Consider the following 24847-nt stretch of genomic DNA (forward strand, 5'->3'; position numbering starts at 1 on the left):
CGCCATTGAGAGGCCAGGGTCCATTGAGGGATTCTCAGATGGAGGCGGGCGAAGGGTGTGACATGGACGGTGGAGGCCATGTGGCCCAGGAGAGTCATCATCTGTCGAGCTGATACCGAGGTCAGCAGTGAGATCATTCGGCTCAGACTTACTAACGCCTCTAGACGCGGAGGGGGGAGGAAGGAACGGAGGCGAACCGTGTCCAGCGTTGCCCCGATGAATTGTAGGGACTGTGAGGGGCGTAGTTGGGATTTTGGGAAGTTTATCTCGAACCCCAGACTCTGTAGGTAGATAATAGTCTGTTGGGTCGCTGAGATAACCCCTTCCCTGGACGGGGCTTTGATCAGCCAGTCGTCCAGGTAGGGGAATACCTGAAGACCTTGGGAGCGTAAGGTAGCTGCGACCACCACAAGGCACTTGGTGAAGACCCAAGGTGACGATGCTAGGCCGAAGGGGAGGACTCGGTATTGCAGGTGCAGGTCTCCCACCTGAAAACGCAAGAACTTGCGGTGAGCGGGGTGCACTGGAACATGTGTGTACGCCTCCTTCAGATCGAGGGAGCAGAGCCAGTCGCCCTCGTCGATCAGGGGGTAGAGGGTCGGTAGGGAAAGCATCCAAAATTTTTCCCGTACCAGAAATTTGTTGAGGCGTCTCAAGTCTAGTATTGGGCGAAGGTCTCCCGTTTTTTTCGGTACCAGGAAGTAACGGGAGTAGAAGCCCTTCCCCCGTTAGCCGGGGGGAACCTCCTCCACTGCTCTCAGGTGAAGCAGATCTCGAGCTTCGGAGAGGAGTAGGGGTAGCTGCGTCCAGTTGGGAGGGCAATTCCTTGGGGGGTTGTCTGGAGGGATGGCCCGAAAGTAGAGAGAGTATCCTGATGAGATCACGCCAAGGACCCATGCGTCCGACGTGACTTGTTTCCAGCGAGGGTAAAAGACTTTGAGGCGACCCCCGATGGGGAGGAGGCCTGGAACTAGGGCGGAGGGGGCCCGCCTCCTTCCGCGTATCCCGTCAAAAGGACGGGGATGGTTTGGTAGTCGCAGGCGGCTGGGACTTGGGCAGAGCCCGATGGTGGGCTTGCGGACACCTGGGCGGAGGCCGCGAGAAGGCAGGAGTGGATTTTTGTGGGTAGCGGCGCGGAGGGGCCCTTAAAGGCCTGGACGCGGGCGGTTTAGGCTTTTGCCGCACGAGGGAGGCAAACGAGCGTTCGTGTTCGGAGAGGCGTTTTGTAGCTGCCTCGATAGTGTCATCGAACCGTTCTTTACCCACGCAGGGGAGGTTAGCCAACCGGTCCTGTAAGTTGGGGTCCATGTCGACCAGGCGCAGCCAAGCTAGGCAGCGCATGGCGATAGCAAAGGCTGCCTCTCTGGAGGAGAGTTCGAAGCCATCGTAGGCCGCGTGGAATAGATGGAGGCGTAGGTTGGAGAAGGACTCTGAAAGCAGGTTAAACGCTCCTTGGCAGGAGGCCGGTAAGTCAGTCTCAAAGGCTCTCAGTAATCCAATGAGGTGTTTGAGGTAAGATGTGAAGGTGAAAGTGTAGCTTTGCACCCTAGAGGCCATCATCGCATTTTGATATAGTCTCCTGCCGAACTTGTCTAGGGTTCGGCCTTCTCGGCCTGGGGGGACCGCCGCTGAGACCCTGGAGGGGTGAGCCTTTTTCAAGGACGATTCTACTAACAGCGACTGGTGGGAGAGCTGCGGTTGTTCAAATCCCGGGAAGGGTACTATACGGTACTTGGCCTCCATTTTGGAGGGTACTGCTGTAACCATATAGGGGGTCTCCAGGTTCCTGAAGAAAGCCTGTTGGAGTACCGGGTTAGGCGGTAAGCGAAGGGACTCTCTGGGCAGTGATGGCATATCCAGCTCCGCTAGGTACTCCTTAGAGTATCTGGAGTCGGACTGGAGGTCCAAGTCCAAAGCGTGGCCCATGTCCTGGACAAAGCGAGAGAAGGATGGGCGGGATGTTCCCGAGGCCCCGTGCGATGGGGAGGCTTCCCTCGAGTATCGAGGCTCCTGCTCCGATCCACGCTCCGAGACCGGGGAAGCACTGTGAAGTGTTCTGGGGTCGTGGATCTCCGACGTCTCGAGGAGCCCCTCGGAGACGATGCCGGGGTTCGGGGTACCGATCGATGTCGATTCGGTGACCTCGAACCGGACTCCCTCGGTGAAAGCCTGAAACCTCGGATCGGAGCCCCGGTCCGAGGGGGAGTTCGGAGGATGCGCGGGTTGGAGAGTGATAGCTCCGTCACCCTCAGCGGTCCTGTACGAGGTGTAGGTGAACGGCCTCGTAGAGTGGGAGAACCCCGGGCCTTCTTGGAGGTACGGCGGTTCGAGGTTTCCGTCGGTTTAGCACGACGTTTTGCCCCGCGGCGGTCTGTGGAGGGAGAGCGCCTCGGGTGTCTCGGCGAGGAGTCAGAGGAGGATGGGATGCGGCGAAGCTTGCGCGTTTTTCTCCGGGGTGGCTCGACGCGAGGCTCAGGCTGGTCTGGCACGTGCAGGGTTGAGGTCGAGGCCGGTTGTAGATGGGCCATTGCAGCGGACAGCTCCGATGAGATCATCACTCGGAGTAGGTCCTGGAAAACGGGCACGGACAGCATCGAGGGCATGTCCACTGCCTCGGTGCGCTCCACCGGGGGCGACCTCGTATCAGAGTATTCCCGTGTGGTGGAGGCACGGCCCGAAGGCTTGGAGGGCTTCGCCGGGGCTGTAAGCATGGGACTTCCGCCATGCGTCGCCGGTGTCCCCGAGGCTGGCTTCTTCGCTGTTATGGGACCTGAAGAGGGAAGAGGGGACTTACCCGGAGCCGAGGCTTTCTGTTGTCCCGAGGACTTCGGATTCGAGTCTCGAGGCGATGCCGAGGTATTCGGGGCCGAGGTGAAGGCCGGGGCCGACCTCGAGGTAGAGGGTTGGTCGGCGGCGAAGAGATCCGCCATGCGGGCTTTTCTTCGGCGGAGGGCCCGGTTCTGGAAAGTAGCACACTGGGGGCAGGAGTCGGTTGGATGAGTGGCCCCCAGGCAGAGGATGCACCGGTGATGCGGGTCTGTGATGGAAAGAAGCCGCTCGCACCGGGTGCACTTTTTAAAGCCGGTCAAAGGCCGGGACATAGAATCGAAACTGGCCGCGGCTCGAGTAGCCACACGGCCACGGGGACCCGGAAGCCTCCGGGTCGGTCAAAAACGAAGCAGGAACAAGTTGAAACAAGAAAAATTTGCGCACAGTGACTTAATCGAGAAAAATAAGAAAAAATTGCGGTGCTAGAAGGCAGTTGGGGCAGAGCCTGAAAAAACACGACTTCTAGGCTCAGCGGAAAATTTTGAACTGGAGACCACGAGGGGATGCGCCCCCTAGTGGAGCAGGAAGGCACGCATGCGTGGAGCAGCAGAGCAAACTTAAATCTTCAATCAAGTTTGCTTGAAAATGCTTCCGCATCGGGGCTCCGTAGATGACGTCACCCACATGTGAGACTATCATGCCTGCTTGTCCTGGGATAATATTAATTATTGATTAATTTGCTTGCAGACCTTAGCTGTAAGTCACTCTACACCAGCGGTCTCAAACTAAAACCCTTTGCAGGGCCACATTTTGGATTTGTAGGTACTTGGAAGGCCTCAGAAAAAATAGTTAATGTCTTATTAAAGAAATAACAATTTTGCATGAGGTAAAACTCTTTATAGTTTATAAATCTTTCCTTTTAGCTAAGTCTTAATAATAATATTGTAATTTATAGCTAAAGAGACATATGATCAAGAAACTGTTTTATTTTACTGATTGTGATAAACATACCAAGGGCCTCAAAATAGTACCTGGCAGGCCGCAAGTTTGATGATTCCTGCTTCCTGAGGCTGGCATAAGTTGAAATGGGCCTTTTTTGGAATGGCAGTTATCCCTTTATGTCCCCAAGTGGAAATTTTGGAAGTGGGTGACTTTTTTTTTTTTTTTTTTTTTAACAAAATGGTCTGTGAGCCATTTTGAAACTACACCAATGTATTTGGTGATTTTAAAGCACTTTCTTTTTGTAACATAGCTTGAAGCACTTTACAGATGCTGCAGGTTCAAAAAGTAACTGATAATGTGGAAGATATGTGGACAACCTTGAAATCGATCCTTCATGAGGCAACTATCCGCTACATAAAATCGGTAACCAAACAACAAAGAAAAAGGAAACCCCAATGGTTCACAGATGAGGTATCATACCTCGTCAAGGAGAAGAAAAGAGCATTTCTATCATACAAACATATGGGGGAAAAAGAAGCAAACGTTGAATACAAGACAAAGTCTGCAGCGGTCAAATCGGCAATCAGGGAGGCCAAACTTCGTATGGAAGAAACTCTAGCAAAGAACATCAAGAAAGGGGACAAATCCTTCTTCAGATACATTAGCGACAGGAAAAAGAACACAAACAGGATAGTGCACCTTAGAACGCCAGACGGGAATTATGTGGAAACTGACTCCGATAAAGCCAAACTACTGAATGATTACTTCTGTTCAGTCTTTACCTGCGAGGCACCAGGGCACGGGCCTCGGCTGGATGCAAAGCAAAGCATGGATGACCCATTTCAGGAGTTTGAGTTCACACCAGCTGATGTTTACAAAGAACTGTCAAGGCTCAAGGTGAACAAAGCCATGGGACCGGACAATCTGCACCCAAGAGTGCTCAGAGAGCTATGTGATGTTTTGGCGGAACCGTTAGCCATGATCTTCAATCTCTCCCTAAGTACGGGGAGAGTCCCCCTGGACTGGAAAACTGCCAATGTTGTTCCTCTGCACAAAAAGGGTTGCGAATTACAGACCAGTAAGTCTCACATCAATAGTGTGTAAACTCATGGAAACTCTACTTAAAGGGAAATTAGACACGATATTGGATGAGGAGAATCTGAGGGATCCCTGTCAACATGGATTCACTAGGGGCAGGTCATGCCAATCCAATCTTATCAGCTTCTTTGACTGGGTGACAGGGAAGCTAGATTCGGGAGAGTCTCTGGACATAGTGTACTTGGATTTCAGTAAAGCGTTTGACAGTGTCCCACACCGTAGACTATTAAACAAGATGAAATTGATGGGGTTAGGTAAGAAACTAACGGCATGGGTCAATGATTGGCTGAGTGGAAGACTTCAGAGGGTGATGGTCAATGGCACCCTCTCTAAGACATCGGGGGTGACTAGCGGAGTGCCGCAGGGCTCAGTCCTGGGACCATCCCTTTTTAACATATTCATAAGGGACTTGACCCGAGGGCTTCAGGGAAAAGTAGCGGTTTGCCGACGCCGCCAAACTATGTAATATAATAGGTGAAAGCGATCTCACGGATGGTATGGCGCAGGATCTGATCAAGTTGGAAAACTGGTCCTCAACATGGCAGCTGGGCTTCAACGCAAAGAAGTGTAAGGTGATGCATCTTGGCAGCAGAAATCCACGCAGAACATACACCTTGAATGGAGAAACACTAGCTAAGACCTCAGAAGAACGGGACTTGGGAGTAATCATCAGTGCAGACATGAAGGCTGCCAAACAAGTAGAGAAGGCCTCATCCAAGGCAAGGAGGATGATGGGATGTATCAATAGAAGCTTCGTCAGTCGTAAACCTGAAGTCATAATGCCACTGTACAGAACCATGGTGAGACCTCATCTGGAGTACTGTGTGCAGTTCTGGAGGCCACATTACCGTAAAGATGTACTTCGAGCTGAGTCAGTCCAGCGAATGGCCACTAGGATGGTCTCCGGACTCAAGGGTCTCTCATACGAGGAAAGACTGAGCAAGTTGCAGCTCTACTCTCTAGAGGAGCGCAGGGAGAGGGGTGACATGATTGAGACATTTAAGTACGTCACGGGTCGTGTCGAGGTGGAAAACGACATATTCTTTCCTAAGGGACCTTCAGTCACAAGGGGGCACCCGCTCAAACTCAGAGGAGGGAGATTTGGTGGTGACACCAGGAAGTATTTCTTTACAGAAAGGGTGGTGGATCACTGGAACAAACTACCGGTGCAGGTGATCAAGGCCACTAGCGTGCTCGACTTTAAGAATAAATGGGACATCCAGTGGGATCTCTACGTGGGTCGAGCAGCACTCTGACTTAATGGGGTGGGACAGTAGAGTGGGCAGACTTGATGGGCTATAGCCCTTTTCTGCCGTCATCTTTCTATGTTTCTATGCATGGGAACGTAGACATTTTTTGGGCTGTTTAATCATCAATCTTTTCAAGTGAGGTTATCACCAGCAGTAAACAAAACCCATTTAAACATGGAGAAAATACATAGAGAAAAAACACCAAACTATGTAACACTGGAACCTAAATTATGTGTTTATTTATCTGAATCAGGGCCAACCCAACTATTAGGCAAGGACAACAAGTTTAATATTCAATAGAAGTAGGATGTCCAATTATGCATTTGTATAGGATTGTTGTGGGATGATTATGATTATTGAGTTTAATATATCAAACCCAAGGGGAAAGGAAATAGGCTAAAACAGGGCCACGTAAAGGGCCACAATAATGTCACGAAAAAGTTCAGAGTACCGTTAAAAGATTTCAGGCTTACACGTTTGACTTTTAAAATAAAAAAATTATTCTTATCTTTGTTGTCTTGTGATTTCATATAATACTACATTAACACAAAGTAAATGATGGCAGTAAATGATGACCTGTGTGGTCCATCCAGTCTGACCAACAGTCATATTCATTTTTGAGGCCATATTAAACCAACAATCCACTAATTATTCATTTTGCTTCCTAAGTTCTACTGTAAGATGTTTTTCCCCCCTCTCCCCTGAGATAAGCAAAACCTGTACTCCAACTATATGAATGTGGTAAAAATGTGCATTCTTGCCCTTGATCCATATTGCCACACATGGTATACAGGCCATAGAAGTCCAACTGGTATCAAACACACTGTTCTACCACTGGAGTCACCATTTAAGTTAATGACAATCTATCCCGATCCACTTTTCTAATCATCTTATTCCTCCTTCACTTCCCGCTCTATATCAGTCTTTCACATTCAACTTTCTTCAATTTGTCTTTCTTCTTAATCCGTCTAGTTTGCATCTCTTCTTTCTCCTCCATCCATAGGAAGAACAACTCCCTTCTCTACCCCTCCTCCAAGCTGGAAAACCTGGAAATGTATTTGAAGAGGTCAAAGGTTCACCTAGGACACCCAATACTCTTGTCTGATGGTTGGACCAGCCCTGATCTGAATTATAACCAACAGAAGGCTGCAAATGCATAGAAATGATTATCATTATAGCCATCTTACCTTGTACTTTATCAGTGTATCCAGATCTTGAGCTGCATCTTGGGAACCTGAGAGTTTAGGCTCAAATTATTAAAAATGTATTTATACTCCTTTCACAGATGTCATATGACTTTTCTACTGAAAAATACAATTAGCGCTTTAAAAAATTTGGCATGTGTGTTTGCCTTTTGTTGTGGGAAAAAGACCCTAGATCTTTTTTTCTTATCCCCCCCAAAAAAACTGCTTTAGTATCTTCTACATTTATATCCAACCTTTAACTTGCATTTCCTTTTTGACTGTTGCAAATGGCAACTGTTCCAAAGTTTTGGCCTTGCATTACTGAATGCTGTTTCACAAGTGAAATCCAGACATAAGCAAGTGGGTGAAGGAACCTGGAGAAAAGCATTTTGTGATAACCATAATACTTGTGAGGGAATATATAGAAATCAGGAGATTTGAAATATAGCTTGGAACAGGGGAAAAATTATCTTTGTGCACCAGTATCAGAAGTTTAAATTGAATGAGGGCAAAGATTGCAGTGGTAAAGCAAAAGCAGTTCAATTAAACCAAGAGTCATTTATATCCAGGGCTTCTTTTCCAGCAGATTAAGGCTACTATTATTACTGGGTTTCTTTTCTGGAGGAAGCAAAATGCGGACTGTACTTCATCACTTAAGTGTCACCAGCTAAGACACAAACTCAGTAGTGGATACAAAACAAGTCAAGAGAAGGATCAGAGAGCAGTAGGGAAAGTGATGTCCATTGTTAATACAACCACCTATTTTAATTTTTTTTTGCATGAGGATGTTTATCAGTTAAAACAAAATCAGAAGCTGACAACATTGAAAATTTAAATCACAAATATACCAATCCCTTCTAATTCAAAATGATTACATTGGGCCCCCATTTGGGTATTTTAATAACAGTAGCTACTCATTTAAAATTTGATTTTTACAATTTACAGCTTCTTCACAGCCACTATATATATTTGTATTACAGTTATGATGGAAAAACATTTAATGTATATACCTGTGATCAAGGTAAAGTCAGAATTTATTTCTAGTCTAATTAAAGTGCAATTCCCTCTTAAAACACCATGTAACTACACTAGAAGACTTAAAAGTCACAAGATAAAAAGGAACCTCTCTCCTTACTTCCTTCTCTTAGTCTGTAATTAATATGTATAAAAAGTATAAATTTACCTAACAGAAGCCAGGAGTTAATAACTCCGACCTGCAGGTCCAAGCTACGATCCTGCACATAGCCACAGCTAACCGCATTACTCTGATCAGCCTCTTCCACAAATTGCGTCTGGGAGTCTTTCCAGGTTTCTAGAATCCTTTTTCCAACTAAAGTTGTTACCATGGTACATTGCTTTTTTAGGTTAGACTTAGAGAAGGATTTGATTTCCTGGCCAAGGGAGTACATCATAGGAGCAAAACCTCCTTCCACTGAAACAAGACTTATGGTGATTCACTTTGTCCTTGCAGCAAAGGAGGGAAAAGCGTTCTCTTTCCAGCAATGTTAGCACTTCTGAAATACAAAATTTAATTTAACAAAACTGAATTGCAACTTATTAAAATAGCAAAAAACAACATTATAAACAAAAACAGCCTGGCAGAAAAACTATTTAAATCTCCTCCTGCGGCCATAAGCGCCAACATTTCAAAATGATTGCGAAGGCGTGTCAAACAAAATTACCCCTCCCTAAACACAAATGACGGCGCTCCCTCAGTAGTGGGTGGGCTCAGCACCTACACAGTTGTCTCCTGTGCCTTCCGCTCCAGCTTATACACCCACTTGAAACTGGGGATCCTAGAATGCGTCTCTCTGACGCTCCATGCACACCATACAGATGGCGGTGATGATAATAAGACGCAACAACAAACACAGTCAAAGAGCAGACGCTAATATTCACGCCACCAGCGCAGGTGACTCCACCTCCTCTCCATGGTAGCACAGATGCAGGAGGCCCTGTGGACAGAGAGAAGCAGGCAGCAAAAGCAGCTCGCCTACCCGCCAATAGCACGGAGACGGGATAGGAACGCCCAGGGCGCCGCGCAAGTCCAAGTTCCGGTGCTACAGGACAGCGGATGTAGCTGTTAACAAGGAAGAGAGAGAGGAAGCCTCGCTCCCATGCGAGACTCACACTAGAACAGCTGCAGGAACTGGAAGCGGGAAGTTTCCGTTCGCAGTCGTTTCGTTGGTGTTAACTATTCTACGTACGATTATCGTACGTCTGTGTAGTCACATTGCTTTCCAATGCGAGGTGTCCACAGCAGGAACACACACCACAACCACCATCCTATTTGCAAGGTTCTTTTAAAATGCTCAAATATTTTCTCATTGCTCAGACAATGTCTGTTTATTAAATGCTCAGCCCATTTGGCAGAGATAGGGGCCCCATCCACTGATATATAAAAGCAGATTATTATGCTATTCTGAGACATTTTAATGTTATTCTCAAAATTATTTTTAGAGTCAAGGTAGGCTACAATAGTTGGTTTAAACAAATTAGAAAAGAATGAGCGAGAATCAAATATTCTTGTACAATCCCACTTTATTCTGGGACTAGTGGATTATTTCCGCCAGGGTTGGCAGATGATAAAAAAAATTTCCAGTCCAACTCATGTCAAAAAGTGGCTCAAACAATAGCCGCTGGAAATGCCTCTAATTTACCAAACAAATCCGTCATGCAAATACAAACTGTTTATTTATACACTGCACATATACCAAACAGTCCATAATGGTGAGCAAGACAATTTCAGGAAAAACACAATAAAAACAAGCATTTAACGTAAAAATCCTTCCCAAAATTAAAAGCTCTTAAAACTTGTGGACATAAAACGCCGGATTCTGTATAGGACACCCTGTCTCAGAAGCTGCTTAAGCGGCTTTAGAGAATCACACATGGGCATCCTATATAGAATCGTGTCTGTCCTCATGGACAGACGCCTAAGCCTGCCTAACCACCACGATTCTCTAACCGGCGTCAATGTCACAGGTGCTGATTGCCACTGAGCTAATCGCAGCAAGGGAATCTCCCTGTCGCAATTAGTTTTACCACCACAGCCTGTGATTAAAAAAAACCCCTAACATGGCTTCATAAAAGGGGGGTTAAGTTAGTCCAATAAAAAAGGTATCATCTTATTTCATGTATGTTTTGTTTTATTTCTATATACCACAATTTAAAAAAATAAAAAACAAAGGGAGAAATCATGGCATAGTTCATGTTTTTGTTCATCTGTTCTGTTTGATAAAAGCATACATGTTGACATAAGACAAAACCCGAATTACACTCAGCACTTCCACCATGGGTATCTTTTGTGAAATTGCAGAAAGAACCTCACACAGATGCCATGATGCCAAGTCTATAAATATAGTTTAAATATATAGTGGACTGTTGTAGAACATGAGTAGGAGTTTACCCCATCAGAAACAATAATCTGAAGAAATACACTACATGGTGGGGAGTCCCTGAATGCATTGATAGTGATTGGGGAATAAGACTGTTAAAATTAGATTGACAAAGAGAGCTGAACAAATAAAATTGCTCTGGCTACAGGCTTCATAAATAGTGCTCATAAGAGAAAAAACAAATGCTAAAACTACATTTAGTCCCTTTGCAATAATTACATTATGTCCTATGCAACTGTAGAGGTGTCTGGCAGTAAATCTGAAAGGGGTCAGCCTAAACTTTTTCAGTGATTCTTTTGATTCTCTGAGGATGAGCAGGTGTAATTATTCTGACTGATGGGTGAGGTCATCCAACAAAGTCTGGCACAATAACCACTCCCCAGCAACTTCTAGAAGAATTTGGAGTGGTGCATTGTGCATGTGCTCATATTACTGCCAGCTGCACAGGACCAGATCAAGCCATCTCTGTTGCCCAGCAGATCTTCTAAGAATAGGCACCCCCTTGGTGGATCTCTTCACTTCTCACTTCAACAGCACAGTCCCCCAGTTCTGTTCCAGACTAGGATCCCATGGCAGACTAGCCTCAAGTGCTTTTCTCCTCCATTGGGGAAGGGGCTTTCTGTATGTATTCTCCATCTTTCATAGCAAAAACTCCTGAAACTCAAGCAGGACCATGATACTCATCATGCTGTACTGCTCAAGACAAATTTAGTTCCCTCATTTTCCAAAGAGCCATGGAGACTGGAGTGGGGTCCCTTTTGCATCCAAATCTCTAGTCCAGGGATGACTGAATGAATGTCAATGGAAGGATTAGGTTCTTACCTTGATAATTCTCTTTCCTGTAGAAAGCATGAGATTCCTTAAGGATGGGTTAAGCATCTCAACTAACAAATTGCTTGCAGAAGACATCAATCATTTTCTTCTCTCTGCTCCCTTGTCTCTCTGGGCAACACCTCCTCTCCTCAATTTGTACCAAAGCAAATGATAACCCCTAAGAGAGGTCCAGATAATTTTGATCTGCTCTGCAATAGTAAATAAGAGTTAATAAACAACTACCAAACAGGGCAACTAGAACAATGGCAAAACACAAGAAACCCACCTACCTACAACTCAAAGCATGGCATACCAATATGCTAATGGTGCACTCTAAAGGGGACACAGATAGGCTCTTGCCCATGGAATCACCTCTATGATCGCTACCATGAAGCCGAGCACCTTCAGGTATTGCCAAGCTGTAGGCATCTGTAGCTCCAAAATTTCTAGTACCTGGCTTCTGAGCTTCAGTTTGTATGGTTCTAGAAGAAAATCTCAGCCCTTTTCCATGTTGAACAGGACTCCCAAATATTCCAGACACTGAGTGGGCTCCAGGTGGCTCTTTCTGAAATTTATAATCCACCTTAGATCCTGCAGGAGCTGGACTGCTTGAGACACTGCCCGGTGACATTCCATTTCAGACAGCACTCTGATTAGCCAATCATCCAAGTATGGATGAAACTGAATGCCTGATTTGTGCAGATGTGCTGCTGCCATCAGCATTACTTTGGTAAAGATGTGAGGGGCTGACGCCAAGCCGAAGGGCAGTGCCAGGAACTGAAAATAGCTCTCTAGCACATAGAGCATGAGAAACCTCTTGTGATCTGGGAATATAGGTATATGCTGGTAAGCCTCTATAAAATGCAGCAAGGCCAAAAATTTGCCTGGAGCTACTGAGGTGATGATCGATCTCCCTGTTTCCATCTGGAACCTGGGAACCTTTAATGCTGACTTGAGATCCAGGATTGGTCTCCAATCTTCTGAGTCTTTCTTGAACACGATAAAGTATATCAAGTATAAGGCTGGAACCTGAATCTGCATCTGGCACCGCTCTATTGCTCCAATTTGTAACAGCCTTTGCACAGTCACTCTGAGTTTGGCTGCTTTCTCTGGTCTTCCTACCGGAGAGTCCAGAAATATGTCCTAAAGGGGATGACAGAATTTGAGTTTGAAATCCTCTCGAATGATGTCCAGTACCCAATGGCCTGATGAAATCTATGCCCAAGTATCCCAGAACTCTGCGAGTCTTCCTCCTATGCAGGGGATTCCAGAGACCGACCTGGCGTAATTGTGATTTCTTAGGATTTGTGGCGGGGCAAGAACCAGATGTGGAGGCTCTTCTAGGGCCCCCAAACCTCTTTCTAGAGTCTTGGAAGGACCTTTGGGATGAGGAGTCCACAGACCCATAACACGGTTTTCTGTAGCCACAAAAAGAACAATGACCAGAACTCCAGACATGGATGTAGAAAAGAACCTAAACTGCAATGGATGAAAAGTAAAATAAGTTTCTATTAAATGCTGGAAATTCTCCTTGATGCCAATAATGATGGATGAAACTGTTGCAGTAATAGTAAAATGCTTGAGCAGCTGAGCACATGATGGAAGGATGTTGCAAATGGTAGGGGGTCTGATCAGCAGACAAGACTCATTATCACTTCAAAGACAGACAAGACACAAATGATGTCATTTAACAGTACTGTAGTTCATTCAAATGTAAAAAAAAGCTTCTGCAGTTTTTTTTTATAAACACTGAATTCAGTTGCCAATTGTTTAAGAAGCGTTACGTTTTTACATACTAGTCTCAAAGTTTTAAAGAATGACACGAGGATAATGTTTGTCCCTATCCCATGTCTGTGGGCTCTGTTCCTGTCCCCGTCTTGTGGTTAACTGTGGGTATACATCCCCGGGTCAATATCTACTGAGGAAGACTGGATTGTGGAAGAGTTTTTAAGAAAACTGTGATTTCACCCCAAAGCTGACTACTGATTTGATAAATGACATGGAACCAATACAGGATTCTTTGGGAGTAGAAAAAAATTGGGGGAAATTATAGTCCAGTAAGTCTGACATTGGTGCTGAGCAGATGAAAAGACAGTTTCCCAACTCACTTGCAGAAGTTAAGACTGAGGATAGCGGGCACTGCCTGGAGAGACAAGGAGGTCTTCTGCAAGAACAAAATTACAGAGCATATATATAAGCAGGGATTAATGAGACAAAGCCAACATGGATTTAGTCAAGGAAAAAATTGCCTCACCAATCTACTATATTTCTTCGAAGGGATAAACAAATATGTGGATGAAGGTAAGCTGGTTGATATTGTGTATTTGGATTTTCAAAAGGCATTTGACAAAGTACTTCATGAAAGACTCCTGAGGAAATTAGAAAGTCATGGAATAAAAAATTATGTCCTATTATGAATTCAGAACTAGTTAAGAAAACAGAGTATGGTTAAATGGTCAATATTATCAATGGAGAAGGGTAACTAGTGGGGTTCTCCAGGGGTCTGTGCTGGGACCGCTACTTTTTAACATTTATTAATGATCTAGAGATGGGAATAACTAGTGGGATAATTAAATTTTCTGATGACATACACCCCTGCCCAATCTCTCCCCCTACCAACCGACATACTGTCCCGGCAAAAGGAGAGATGCCCAATCTCTCCTGCCGCCAACCAACACACCCCAAACCCCCCTCGGCAGTGGGAGAGATGCCCACACTCTCCCGCCGCCATGCAACCCCCTCCCCCGACGACACCCGCCTCTCTTCAGATGGCTGGCCAGAGGGATGCTTACTCCCTCCAGCCAGATGGTCCGACTCTTCAAAATGGCGGGCCTTCCCCTCCCTGGTGCATCCTGAGATGCACCACGGAGGGGCCTGAGGCTCCGATTGGCCCAGGTTGTTTAAGGACCCTCCTATGGGAGGGGCCATGAGTCTGGGCCAATCAAGAGCCTTAAGCCCCTCCGCAGTGCAGTACTCACTTAGGCAGAATGATTTCCCACAAGGCCTGTCTGCTGGTTGGAAGATACTTAGGCCTGAAAGGAAAAACATCTGAGACAGAAAATGCAGATGATACAGAAAGACAGACAGAGAGAGAGCATGCCATACAGACTCCTCCATGGATTAATAGAAAGAAGATTACCAAAGGTAAGAATCTAATCTTCCATTCTGTTACATCCACTCCAAAGTCTGTATAGTAGGTGATGTACCAAAGCAATGGCAATGTCTAGGGTGGGACAGAAGAGCCTGCCTGCAAAACTGAGGCCACCATATCCACTCTGTAGAACCTGCTCTACAAATCTCGACTGGATGAACCACTTGAGACTCCGCCCATGAAGCTGTGACCCCCTTGTTCTAGTGAGCTTAAGAGAGAAACCGGCGGTTGCTTACCAAAGGCGAATTAAGTGGATGAAATGGCCATGCAGATCCATCTGGCAATAGAGGCCTTGAAAGCCTGTCTACCCTGCCTGGATTGGCTAGTCAGGAAAAACAGACGGTCAGAAAGATGTAAGTCATTGGTCTTTTCTAAGTAGTAGAGTAAGACTCTCCACACATCCAGTCTCCTAGCAACGCAAGCAGCGAAACTTGATCACCACCTCTCCAAAATGCTGACAATGACTGACTACAAATCATTTCGAAATCAAAACCATGTTATTCAAAAAATACATCAAGAAATCCTAACACAGCTCCATGACTATCCCCACTTTTGTAAATCTCCCAGCAGTCTCAACCATGTAAACTACCCTAATTTGTAATTTTCCTGGAAATATCCAGTTATCTTCTTTGGTAATCCGTCCAGGACTGCAAGGTATTGGCGGAATAGAAGTCACTAATGTAATGTAATAATCCAATCCTTCTGCTCCGACCCCGTGGGACGAAAAGCAGGCAAATGAACTTCCTGGTTGACATGGAAATCCGAAACCACTTTTGGAAGACAGGAAGGAACTGTATGGAGGTAAACCCCTGATTCTGTGATCCAGAGAAAGGGCTCTCTGCAGTTCAGAAATATGCTTTACAGAAACAATCGCCAAAAGGAACACTATCTTGACCATAAGGTCCAGAAGGGATGCATCCTGAAGTGGCTCAAAAGGAGCTTCAGCAAAACATTTAGATTCCATGTAGGAAAAGGCTGCCACAGGGGTAGCTGCAAGTGGAGTCGTCCCCCCCCCCCCCCCCCGAGAAATCTGGTCACATCTGGATGAGTCGTAAGTGAAATGGAACCGCTATGTGCTCTGAAACAGAAAAGGCCTGCCACCTGTTCCTTGAGGGAAGCCACCGCCAGACCTTTTTCTAGACTGGCCTGCAGGAAGGCTAAGACCACTGGAATGGGAACATGCAGTGGCTCCACCTGGTCTCTGGCACACCACTGCTGGAAAGCCTTCCAAGCCTTCCTGGACCTCAAAAGAATGGCAATGACTACATCAGAGTAGCCCCTTTGAATTGAGGGCTTGCGCTGAAGAGCCATGCTGTATGATCAAAGTGCTGAGGGTTCTCCATGAGAACCGGACCCTGACTGAGGTCGCGATAAAGAAGAAGCTTAAGGCTCTTGTCCCACTAAAGACGGACGAGATCCGTATACTACGGATGGCGAGGCCATTCTGGGGCCACCAGGATTACCAGGTCTGGATGAGTTGCAATCATGTGGATGACTTGACCCACCATGGGCCAACACAGGAAGACATAAAGGAGTTGCTGAGTCGGCCAGGGTTGAACCGACACATCTAGACCTAAGCTTCCTGGCTCTGCTCTTCAAATGAAAAAGCGTTTGACTTTCAAGTTCTTGGATAAAGCCATCAACATAGAAATATGATGGCAGATAAAGGCCAAATGGCCCATCTAGTCTGTCCATCCACAGTAACCATTATGTCTTTCTCACTCTGAGAGATCCCAGTCTATCTTTGGTCTACCCCAATGCATAATGAGACAAAACGCCATATGTGAGAGTGACCACTCTCTCATGTCCAGGTCTTGGCGACTGAGAAAGTCTGCTTGCACATTTTCCACTCCGGCATGTAAGCCACCCACCAGAATAGCATCTGTGCCTCCCAAGTGAGCACTTCTGGTGCCTCATTGCCATTTCATATATCCCACAGCAGTGGCGTTGTTGGAAAACACCCTTACCGTTTTTCCTTCCAGGATATATTGGAGAGCTCTCGATACCAGCCATATGGCTCAAAGCTTTAGATGGTTGATTGACCAACCTTTTTGATTGGGAATCCACTGATCTTGAATGAAGTGGTCTCCACAATGAGCTTCCCAGCCAGAAAGGCTGGTGTCAGTCATGAGAGTACAGTATATACTCAAATATAAGTTGACCCGAACATAAGCCAAGGTAGCCCTTTTCTCTCAAAAAAGGAGGAAAAAGGGTTGACTCGAATATAAGCCAGGGGTGTTAATATTCAAGTGCCCTGCCAGGCTCTTCACCCTGTGCCCTCTCTCTCCCTTCCTGCCCTCTCCCTCCCTCCTGATGTCTTGCAGGCCTCCACTGGTCCTACCTTAAGACTTGGTGTCCAGCAGTGAGCTGGGACAGGAGGGTCCCTCCCGCCTCCTGTCCCAGCCAACTCTAAAAATGATGACTTCCCTCCTACCTCCCCTGTGTACCTTTTGAATTCCCCGGTGGTTTTGCGGTGGCCTGGGATAGGAGGGATCTTCCCACCTCCTGTTCCAGCTGACTATGACAATTTTTACTTCTCTCCCTCATCGCCCACGTACGTTTCAATTGCCTAGTGGTCCAGTGGTGAACTGAGCAGTAGCCACTGCCAGAAAAATCCCATCAAAAAATGGCCAGTGGAGACTATTTGAAAAATGAAAAACACTGAACTAGGGGTTTTGGAGGTGGTAGACCTTAACCCTACCCCCAGAAACTGCCAAAAACAATGTTTTAGACCCCCCCTCCGATTTTCCCATCTAATATAATAAAAGGTTACTCGCGCATGCGCACTCCCATCTGCGTGCGTCCGTTTTCCGTGAGATGTAGGGCATTGCAGGTAGGAGTGCGCATGCGCGCGAAGCTAGCTCTCTCTCTCTCTCCCTCCCAGGCGGCTGTCGGCGGCCCGAGGAAGATGTCGGCCGCCGCGGCTGCTGGCCGCCCGAAGCTCTCTCTCTCTCTCCCTGCTCTCCACCTCGCACAAATCTAAATCCAGGGAAAATGGCAGTACCGGAAGAAGTTTATTTTTAAGATTAAAGGTGCTGCGGAGGCTCCTCTCACGAGCCGCACCTGCGTCGGAGAAGGCTTCTAACGCAGGCAGAGATCTTGAGAGGAACCGCGGCGGCAACTTTAAACTTAAAAATAAACTTCTTCCGGTACTGCCATTTTTCCTGCTGTGCCCTCTTGATCTCCTTAACCACAGTGAGTGCGATGGTAGGCCAGACCATGGGAAGCAAAGGAGGGGGGAGGGTTGGGGGAAATGCTGCTGCACAGGGATCTGTAGGGGAAGGTAAATACCGCTGCTGCTGCTGCTCAGAGAAGTGGATGGAGAGGGAAATACTGCTGCTGTTGCTGCACAGAGAAGTGAGGTTGGGGGAGGGAAATGCTGCTGCACAGGGAAATGAAGGGGGAGGGAATGTTACATATGGAGCAGGGAGAGAGACAGATAGAAATAAAGACAGACACACAGCGGGAGGGAGGGAGACAGAAAGAAAGAAAGACACAGAGGGACAGAAAGACAGACAGAGAAAGGGGGTCAGGGAGAGAGAAATACAGCAGGAGGTAGAGAGAGAGAAAGAAAGAAAGGCAGACAGACATCTATTCTAGCACCCGTTAATGTTAACGGGCTTAAAGACTAGTAAGAAATAATGGAGCTGTACTCAGTCTCAGCAGTGCCTGTATTTCAGTTCTGTCTCTGTAGCTAAAGTTAGGGGAAAAGAAATTCTGCCTCAATTTTTCTCCAAACAGTCCAGGATCTTCGGGATGCCAGTTGGACAGACCCTGACCAAAACCTCCATCCCCTCAAAAATTTGACATGCGACCAGGCGCAGCAAAACATAGCCTGCTGTCTGAACCCAGGCTGCCTTCAGCCAAGTTCTTGGGTCTTCTCTCTGCCACATTCTGCCTCCTCTGAAATAATTCCCTCTGGGTGGCATGCAGCAGAGGAAAGACCCAGGGCCTAGCTAAAGGCAACTGAGACTGCTGCTAACAGCTTGTACATTATTTATAAGATGGGGCAGGAGAGGGATAAAGGAGAAGGAGCAATGCTGGACCCCAAGGGAGGGAGATGGAGCAGGGGGGGTGAGAAGAGATGCAGGACACATGGAGAACAGAAAAAGCTTAACTGACCAGGTGAATTCAGGGGCTAGGGATTTTAGTGGCCTTTATTGTCAGACTGTGGGCACCCTGAGCCAGTCAGTACTTCACCTAGTCCAGTGGTTAAACTGGCCCTGATGCAGTAGCTGAAAAGATTATTGCAAATAAGCACTGTCAATCTGTGGAACATTTTACTTATGCAGAAACATAAGAGTAACTCTTATGGTTGGTTTTACTTTTCTTATTCTGCCATGTAAACTGAGGAAGTAAGTCCCTCTCCTTCAATTTAACCGAATTATGGAATAATATTCCTTGTGGCTGAGAGAATTGGATTCCCTTCATATCTTCCGTAAACATCTAAAAACCTGGTTATTTACCAAACTGTAAGCCTTGCTTTTTCGGGGGGGGGGGGGGGGTCCTTGCATCACATGCTATAAACCGAGTCAAGCTTTATTCTTATAAAGATGGCACGGTCTATAAATTTAAGGTTTTTAATTTAGTTTAATTAAAAAAAGATCTTAATAAACTATTCGATCCTACTCAGATCCCCTCCACATTCACTAACCCTTTCCCAACGACTTCCGATTAGTATTCACAGAGCAGCCAAGTTACCCATTCCAGGAGGGAGGTTTTCCAGCTGATCCTGGATTTCTACCAACCTCATCCTGGTGTATTAAAGGACCCACAGCACCGATTTCATTGGATAGAATCAGGGACTACAAATACTTCACTACTTTGATATGTACTGCAACTTTAAAACTAGAACAGGCCAAAAAGTCTCCCTCCTAACTGGGCAGCTCTAGACTCGATCTGATTCTCCTATCAGTTTCAGCTTTCTTAGGAAATACTCACCTACCTTCCTTCCTGCTCCTTTGCTGGATTCTCCATCAATACTACTCGGCCACAGAGAAGTGTTTATTTCATTGTCCTGGAAAAGAATACCCGCATCACCCCGAAAGAAAACTAGCTCCAGCCATTAAAGCCTAGATAAATCACCCCCAACAGGCAATTTGCAAAACAAAAACTGGTTCCCCAATCATATGTCAGCATTCTTAGTTTCCGCTCACAAACATACAGCTCCCGGTTTTTGTTTTTTAACGGGCAAAAAGGCTGCCTCATTTCGAAACAGCCGCTGGAAGAAAAGTGAGCCTTGACAACCTAAAGAAATCAACAGAGGCTACTATAAATCGACATTTATCTCCTGCAACAATCTAACTGTGGGAGACACAAATTAAAATCACACCACCTCTCTATAGTCCCTCCTACTCATTCTCCTTTTCAGTAGGGTCCAGAGGGGGCGCGAGAGGTCAGCGCGTGCGCGGTTGCCGCGGGAAACGGCCTCGTTCTGGGCTGCGGCTGACGTACGCCACGCCTAGCACAGCTGGGGAGTGGGAGCAAATGGTGTTTGCGGTGGTCGGAGCGGAGGCGCCACAGCGCTAGCAGGAAGGAAGCGGAAGCAGTGCTGCGGTATTCCGCAGCCTCCAGCGCCTTTGAGCCTTCTCCTCGCCTTTCCTTCCTAGCCCGGCGGCCGGTTCCCGGACGCTTCTCAGTCAGGACGGCATGTCGCGCTCGGTCTTGCAGCCTAGCCAGCAGAAACTGGCGGAGAAACTTACCATCCTGAATGACCGGGGCATCGGGATGCTGACCCGCCTGTACAACATCAAGAAGGTAACGAGGGGTGGCGGAAACGAGGGAGGGCTGAGAAATGCGCAGGGAAAGCGGTGGCCTCGTTTGGGCCTGGCCCGCACTCAGTGTCCTGCGCCCCGCTTGGGCGGTGCGCTGCAGCCCGGCGCGATCGTGCCAATTGGGGTAGGAAGTAGTACGGGGGTGGCGAGAAAGGGTTAGATCACATAGTGCAAAGAAAACAAGTATCGGGGAGGGTCAACAGCTCCAGGTCCCTTTAAATGGCTGGGATTCCTGTACATTATTAGGGCCTGTCGTGACTGCTGCTGCAATAGACGAACCAACGCTGAGAGGTGGTGGCATATTGGGAGGTGGGAAAAAGATCACACTCAAACGCTTTATCTTCAGATCAATATTGTAAACATGCTTTTGAAAGGTACACTTAACTGCAGTCTTCCTCTCATGTGGGTGTTAAGGGGAAATACATTTATATTGATGGGCGCTAGTAATTGCCAAGGGATAGTGAAACCCAAAAAGCTACATTTTTCAGACTAAATACATACATTGAATTTTTAATTGTTTGGTTTGGGTGTTTGTTTTAAAGGTCTAATATCCATTTTCTTCTGTTTAGCAAACTCTTTGATGATGTGTATAGATATAGATATTTGTTTAGAAGTTGTCACCCATTCTGCAAAACTGGAAAATATTGTCTACTAAGTTGCATGTATCTTGCCATAGGAAGTTAGAACACATGCAGCAGTTGTGTATGCTGCCCATGCAAGCCCACTGACAAAGTGTACCATCATTATATCTGCAGCTGTTGGGATTTATTTGGTTTGTGTTTTGTTTTTATTTTATTCAAAATGATTATTTATATTGGTTTATAATCTACCTGTACTTAGTTATAGGCACAATATAAATGCATGAAAATGGTAATGAGACTATTTAGTTATTTATGCTTATGTGGTAGGGACAGTTATATAGACTGAAGAGGTTGGAGTCTATCCTACTAATTAAATTACCTTTCTTAAAATCCTGAAAATTTTAAAATTATTCAATGTTGGCTAACATATGTTCTAGAGCAGTGATTCCCAACCCTGTCCTGGAGGAACACCAGGCCAATCGGGTTTTCAGGCTAGCCCTAATGAATATGCATGAGAGAGATTTGCATATGATGGAAGTGATAGGCATGCAAATTTGCTTCATGCATATTCATTAGGGCTAGCTTGAAAACCCAATTGGCCTGGTGTTCCTCCAGGACAGGGTTGGGAACCACTGTTCTAGAGAATTAGTAGTGAAATTCTTTATGGGGGAGGGAGTTCATCAGGGTATCCACAATGAATATGCATGAGATAGATCTGCATACATAGATCTCCCATCTGTACCCTTCTCTTCATTACCTACTCCAAACTTTGTCCCTTTGATCTTGCTGCGCCATATACATGGAACAAATTGCCTGAGTCTTTACACCAGTTGCCGTCTTTAGCAGTATTCAAAGCCAAGCTAAAAGCCTATTCTTTTGATGTTGATTTCAACTCCTGGCTCCCACTCACAGTAAAATTACCTATGTTCATCCTATCATTCTCTGAAAGAAACTCACCCCCCCCCCCCCCCCCACACACATATATCCTTTCTGTCCAAATTAGATTGTAAGCTCTATTGAGTAGGGACTGTCTGTTGAATGTTGAATGTACAGCACTATGTACATGTTCAGCACTATAAAAATGATAAATTAGTAGTAGTAGAAAATATGGAATGCCATTCACAACAGGAAAAACAGTAGGTCAGGAACTATATAGGTTATTTATGACATTGTTTATTATCCTTCACCTAAGCATCTTTTTCCTGTGAAGAAGCTTTTTAAGCAGGGATCTACATGATCTCAAAAGCTTGTTGTTCTTATGTTATTTTTATGTCAGTTTAGTTGGAAGATGTCACAACATGTATAGAAAATGTTGAATTTCAAAAATTAAGGCAGTGCAAACGATAATAAATTAATTTTGCTTATGGTTTTCACTATTAAACCTAGGATGTATCATTACATTTAAAAATGCGTGGCTTTTTCTTATGATACAATTTAAACTGAAACTTGTACTGTTTGAAAAGCGGAGAGCAAGTCACCAACATTGTGCTCCAGATAAATACAAATTTTGGGTAAATTTTTGGATTCAGATATGGGGTGGTTACCAAAAATGCATTTGATTTAGTGGTGCTAAATAAGAGGAGATGCTATTTTAAGAACTATGAAAGTTGCTTGTAAGAGGAAAAGTTGTTGATAATGCCAAAGACCGTACTGTGGCATTGTGGCCGGAAGAATAGTAGAGTAAATTGTTTTTGAAAGAGGAAGTGTGAATCCTAAACATGCTGCTGTTTAAACCCTTTACAGTTAAGAATGATCTCACTTAACATCTTTGTCAGAGCCACTTAACTTTATTTTGTGGAGAGAAGACAATATTTTATGTCATAAGAATAATTTCATCGTTTTTGTAAGGTGGTTGTTGTAGGCAACATTAGGCACCCCAGTCAAATTCTTTCAGAAAATTTCTAATTGCCCATAAGCTGCTGCTGCAGCATCTCTAGGGTACAAAGTTAAACACAACATCCTTCTGCAATCTTTAATGCATGGTTACCATATGCAGTTTTGTATAGATTCAAAATAAGAATAGGTTTGGGTGCCCTTTTAGTCAGTCCTCATCTGCTTAAAAGAAACATTTGAAAACCAAGTCTTTTTATTCTTGTTTTTTGGAATTTTCCTCATTCCTAGGTCTTCTTACATGAAATGTACATTTTGAGATAACTGCACATACTGTATTTGCAATAGTATTCAGGTCTGAAGTCCATCCAAAACCTTCAACTTTAATTTCTTCAAATACTTCATGATAGATTAAAAAAAACAAACTTAGATCAACATGTGCAAAATATATCTAGTTAACAAACTATTCTGTGAACCCTGTTCACAGTCTTACATCCATTAGGTATTCACAGGGTCTACCTAGGTACGAGTATTAGATTGTACATAACAGAAAACTGACCTGCCAAGGATTACTAGGGCTCTTTTTTTTTTTTTTTAGCTGGTATGCACTAGTATAGAGTACCAGCACCTTTAATCCTGCCTTCCAAAAGTGTCGTATTTACCCCATTACATTTCTTGGCCAGTGTTCCTTCTAAGGACTGAGTTGTCCTGAGCAAAACTTTTTCTTTGTGAGCAAAGAACTGAGTTGAAGTGAGCAAAAATAAACCTACTGGAAATCTAAGCAAACCAGATTAGATCAGATCGAGTAAATAACTGAATACCATGTCTCTTTCACACAAACTGAACACAGATTTCACCCAGTATAGAATATCGGTAAGTAGCCACAAAATAAATGCTGGGTTTTACTAAACGGCGGTAAAGATTTCTATCGCGGGCTTGCGAGTTAAATGCTTTAACACTCAGAGAATTCCTATGAGTGTGTTGGAGCATTTAACTTGCCGGCCCACTGTAGAAAACTCTACTGCTATTTAGTAAAAGTAGCCCCAAAATAGAAATTAAACTGAGCCCCTAAGAAGCCAGTCTCTTCATACAGTTCAATCCCACTTATACTGTGCAAAATATAAAGATATCAGATGTAAATTTCCCAAAACTGACATTCCAACCACTACATTACAAATTAGTAAATGCAAATAAAGCAAAAAATGGGAAAAGATACCAATTTATTGGACTAAATATATTTTTCAATTAGCTTTCAGAAGCCAAAACCTTCTTACTCAGGTTAGGACAGTATATATACAGTTATTATGGTATCCTGTCCTGACCTGAGAATGAAGGTTTTGATCTCTAAAGTTAGTCAAAAAAGTATTAAAATTAATCCAATAAGAAGAAAGCACCTTATTTCCATTTTTTATTTTTAATTATTAACATTTATTGATAGGTTACCACACTACTTTATCTTAAACTAAAAATAAAATTATTTTTTCTACCTTTGTTGTCTGGCTATTTACTTTTTTCAGTTGTGTTGGTGGTTTCTGCTTTCCTCATCTTGCCAGGATTTCCTGCTCTTATCCCAGGACAAGCAGGCAACCTATTCTCACATATGGGTGACATCATCAACGGAGCCCGGATGCGGAAGCTCGCAAGCAGACTTGCTTGAAGAAACTAGAAGTTTCGAGTCGACCGCGCATGCGTGAGTGCCTTCCCGCCCAGCGTAGGGTGCGTCTCCTCAGTTCTCAGTTTTCCGCGGAGCCAAGAAGTCCGTCTTTGACTCTCTGTGTTTAACTTTGTTACTTCGTGCCTTCTCTACACCGCGGTTTGTGTTCTTTTCTTCACGAATTGCTGGTTTTTTTTTTTTAATTTCTGTTAAAAAAAACCCCCAAGAACATTTTAATTTCTTCCGTTCGGCTGCCGGGGCAGGCCGCTTGGCCGCAGCCCAGGAGCTTCAATTTTGTGGTGGCTATTTTTCCGCCTATGTCCCGGCCAGCAACGGGCTTCAAGAAGTGTAGCCAGTGCCAGTGTGCGATTTCCCTCACGGACCCACACTGTTGGTGCCTCAA

General features: G+C 45.2%; 2 protein-coding genes across 11 annotated transcripts in view; one reads left to right on the forward strand and one right to left on the reverse strand.

Annotated features, from left to right (window-relative positions):
• DUSP19 (dual specificity phosphatase 19) overlaps positions 1 to 20060 on the reverse strand; it is a 36766-nt gene extending 16706 nt beyond the window's left edge. The window contains exons 1-3 of one of the 9 annotated variants that reach the window (XM_033944816.1): positions 19941 to 20060; positions 8427 to 8757; positions 7247 to 7293 (exon numbers count right to left, since the gene is read on the reverse strand). In XM_033944816.1, the coding sequence (XP_033800707.1) occupies positions 7247 to 7293; positions 8427 to 8655 (276 nt within the window). In that variant the 5' untranslated portion in view covers positions 8656 to 8757; positions 19941 to 20060. The other 8 variants (XM_033944813.1, XM_033944809.1, XM_033944814.1 and 5 more) reach the window with 8 other exon arrangements.
• Positions 20061 to 20065: 5 nt separating this feature from the next.
• The window catches only part of NCKAP1 (NCK associated protein 1), a 268727-nt gene continuing 263945 nt past the window's right edge, over positions 20066 to 24847 (forward strand). The window contains exon 1 of one of the 2 annotated variants that reach the window (XM_033944817.1): positions 20066 to 20362. In XM_033944817.1, coding sequence (XP_033800708.1) covers positions 20255 to 20362 — 108 coding nt within the window. In that variant the 5' untranslated portion in view covers positions 20066 to 20254. The remainder of the gene's footprint in view (positions 20363 to 24847) is intronic. The other variant, XM_033944818.1, reaches the window with a different exon arrangement.

This window comes from Geotrypetes seraphini, chromosome 5 (assembly GCF_902459505.1).
Source record: "Geotrypetes seraphini chromosome 5, aGeoSer1.1, whole genome shotgun sequence".
NCBI lineage: Eukaryota > Metazoa > Chordata > Amphibia > Gymnophiona > Dermophiidae > Geotrypetes > Geotrypetes seraphini.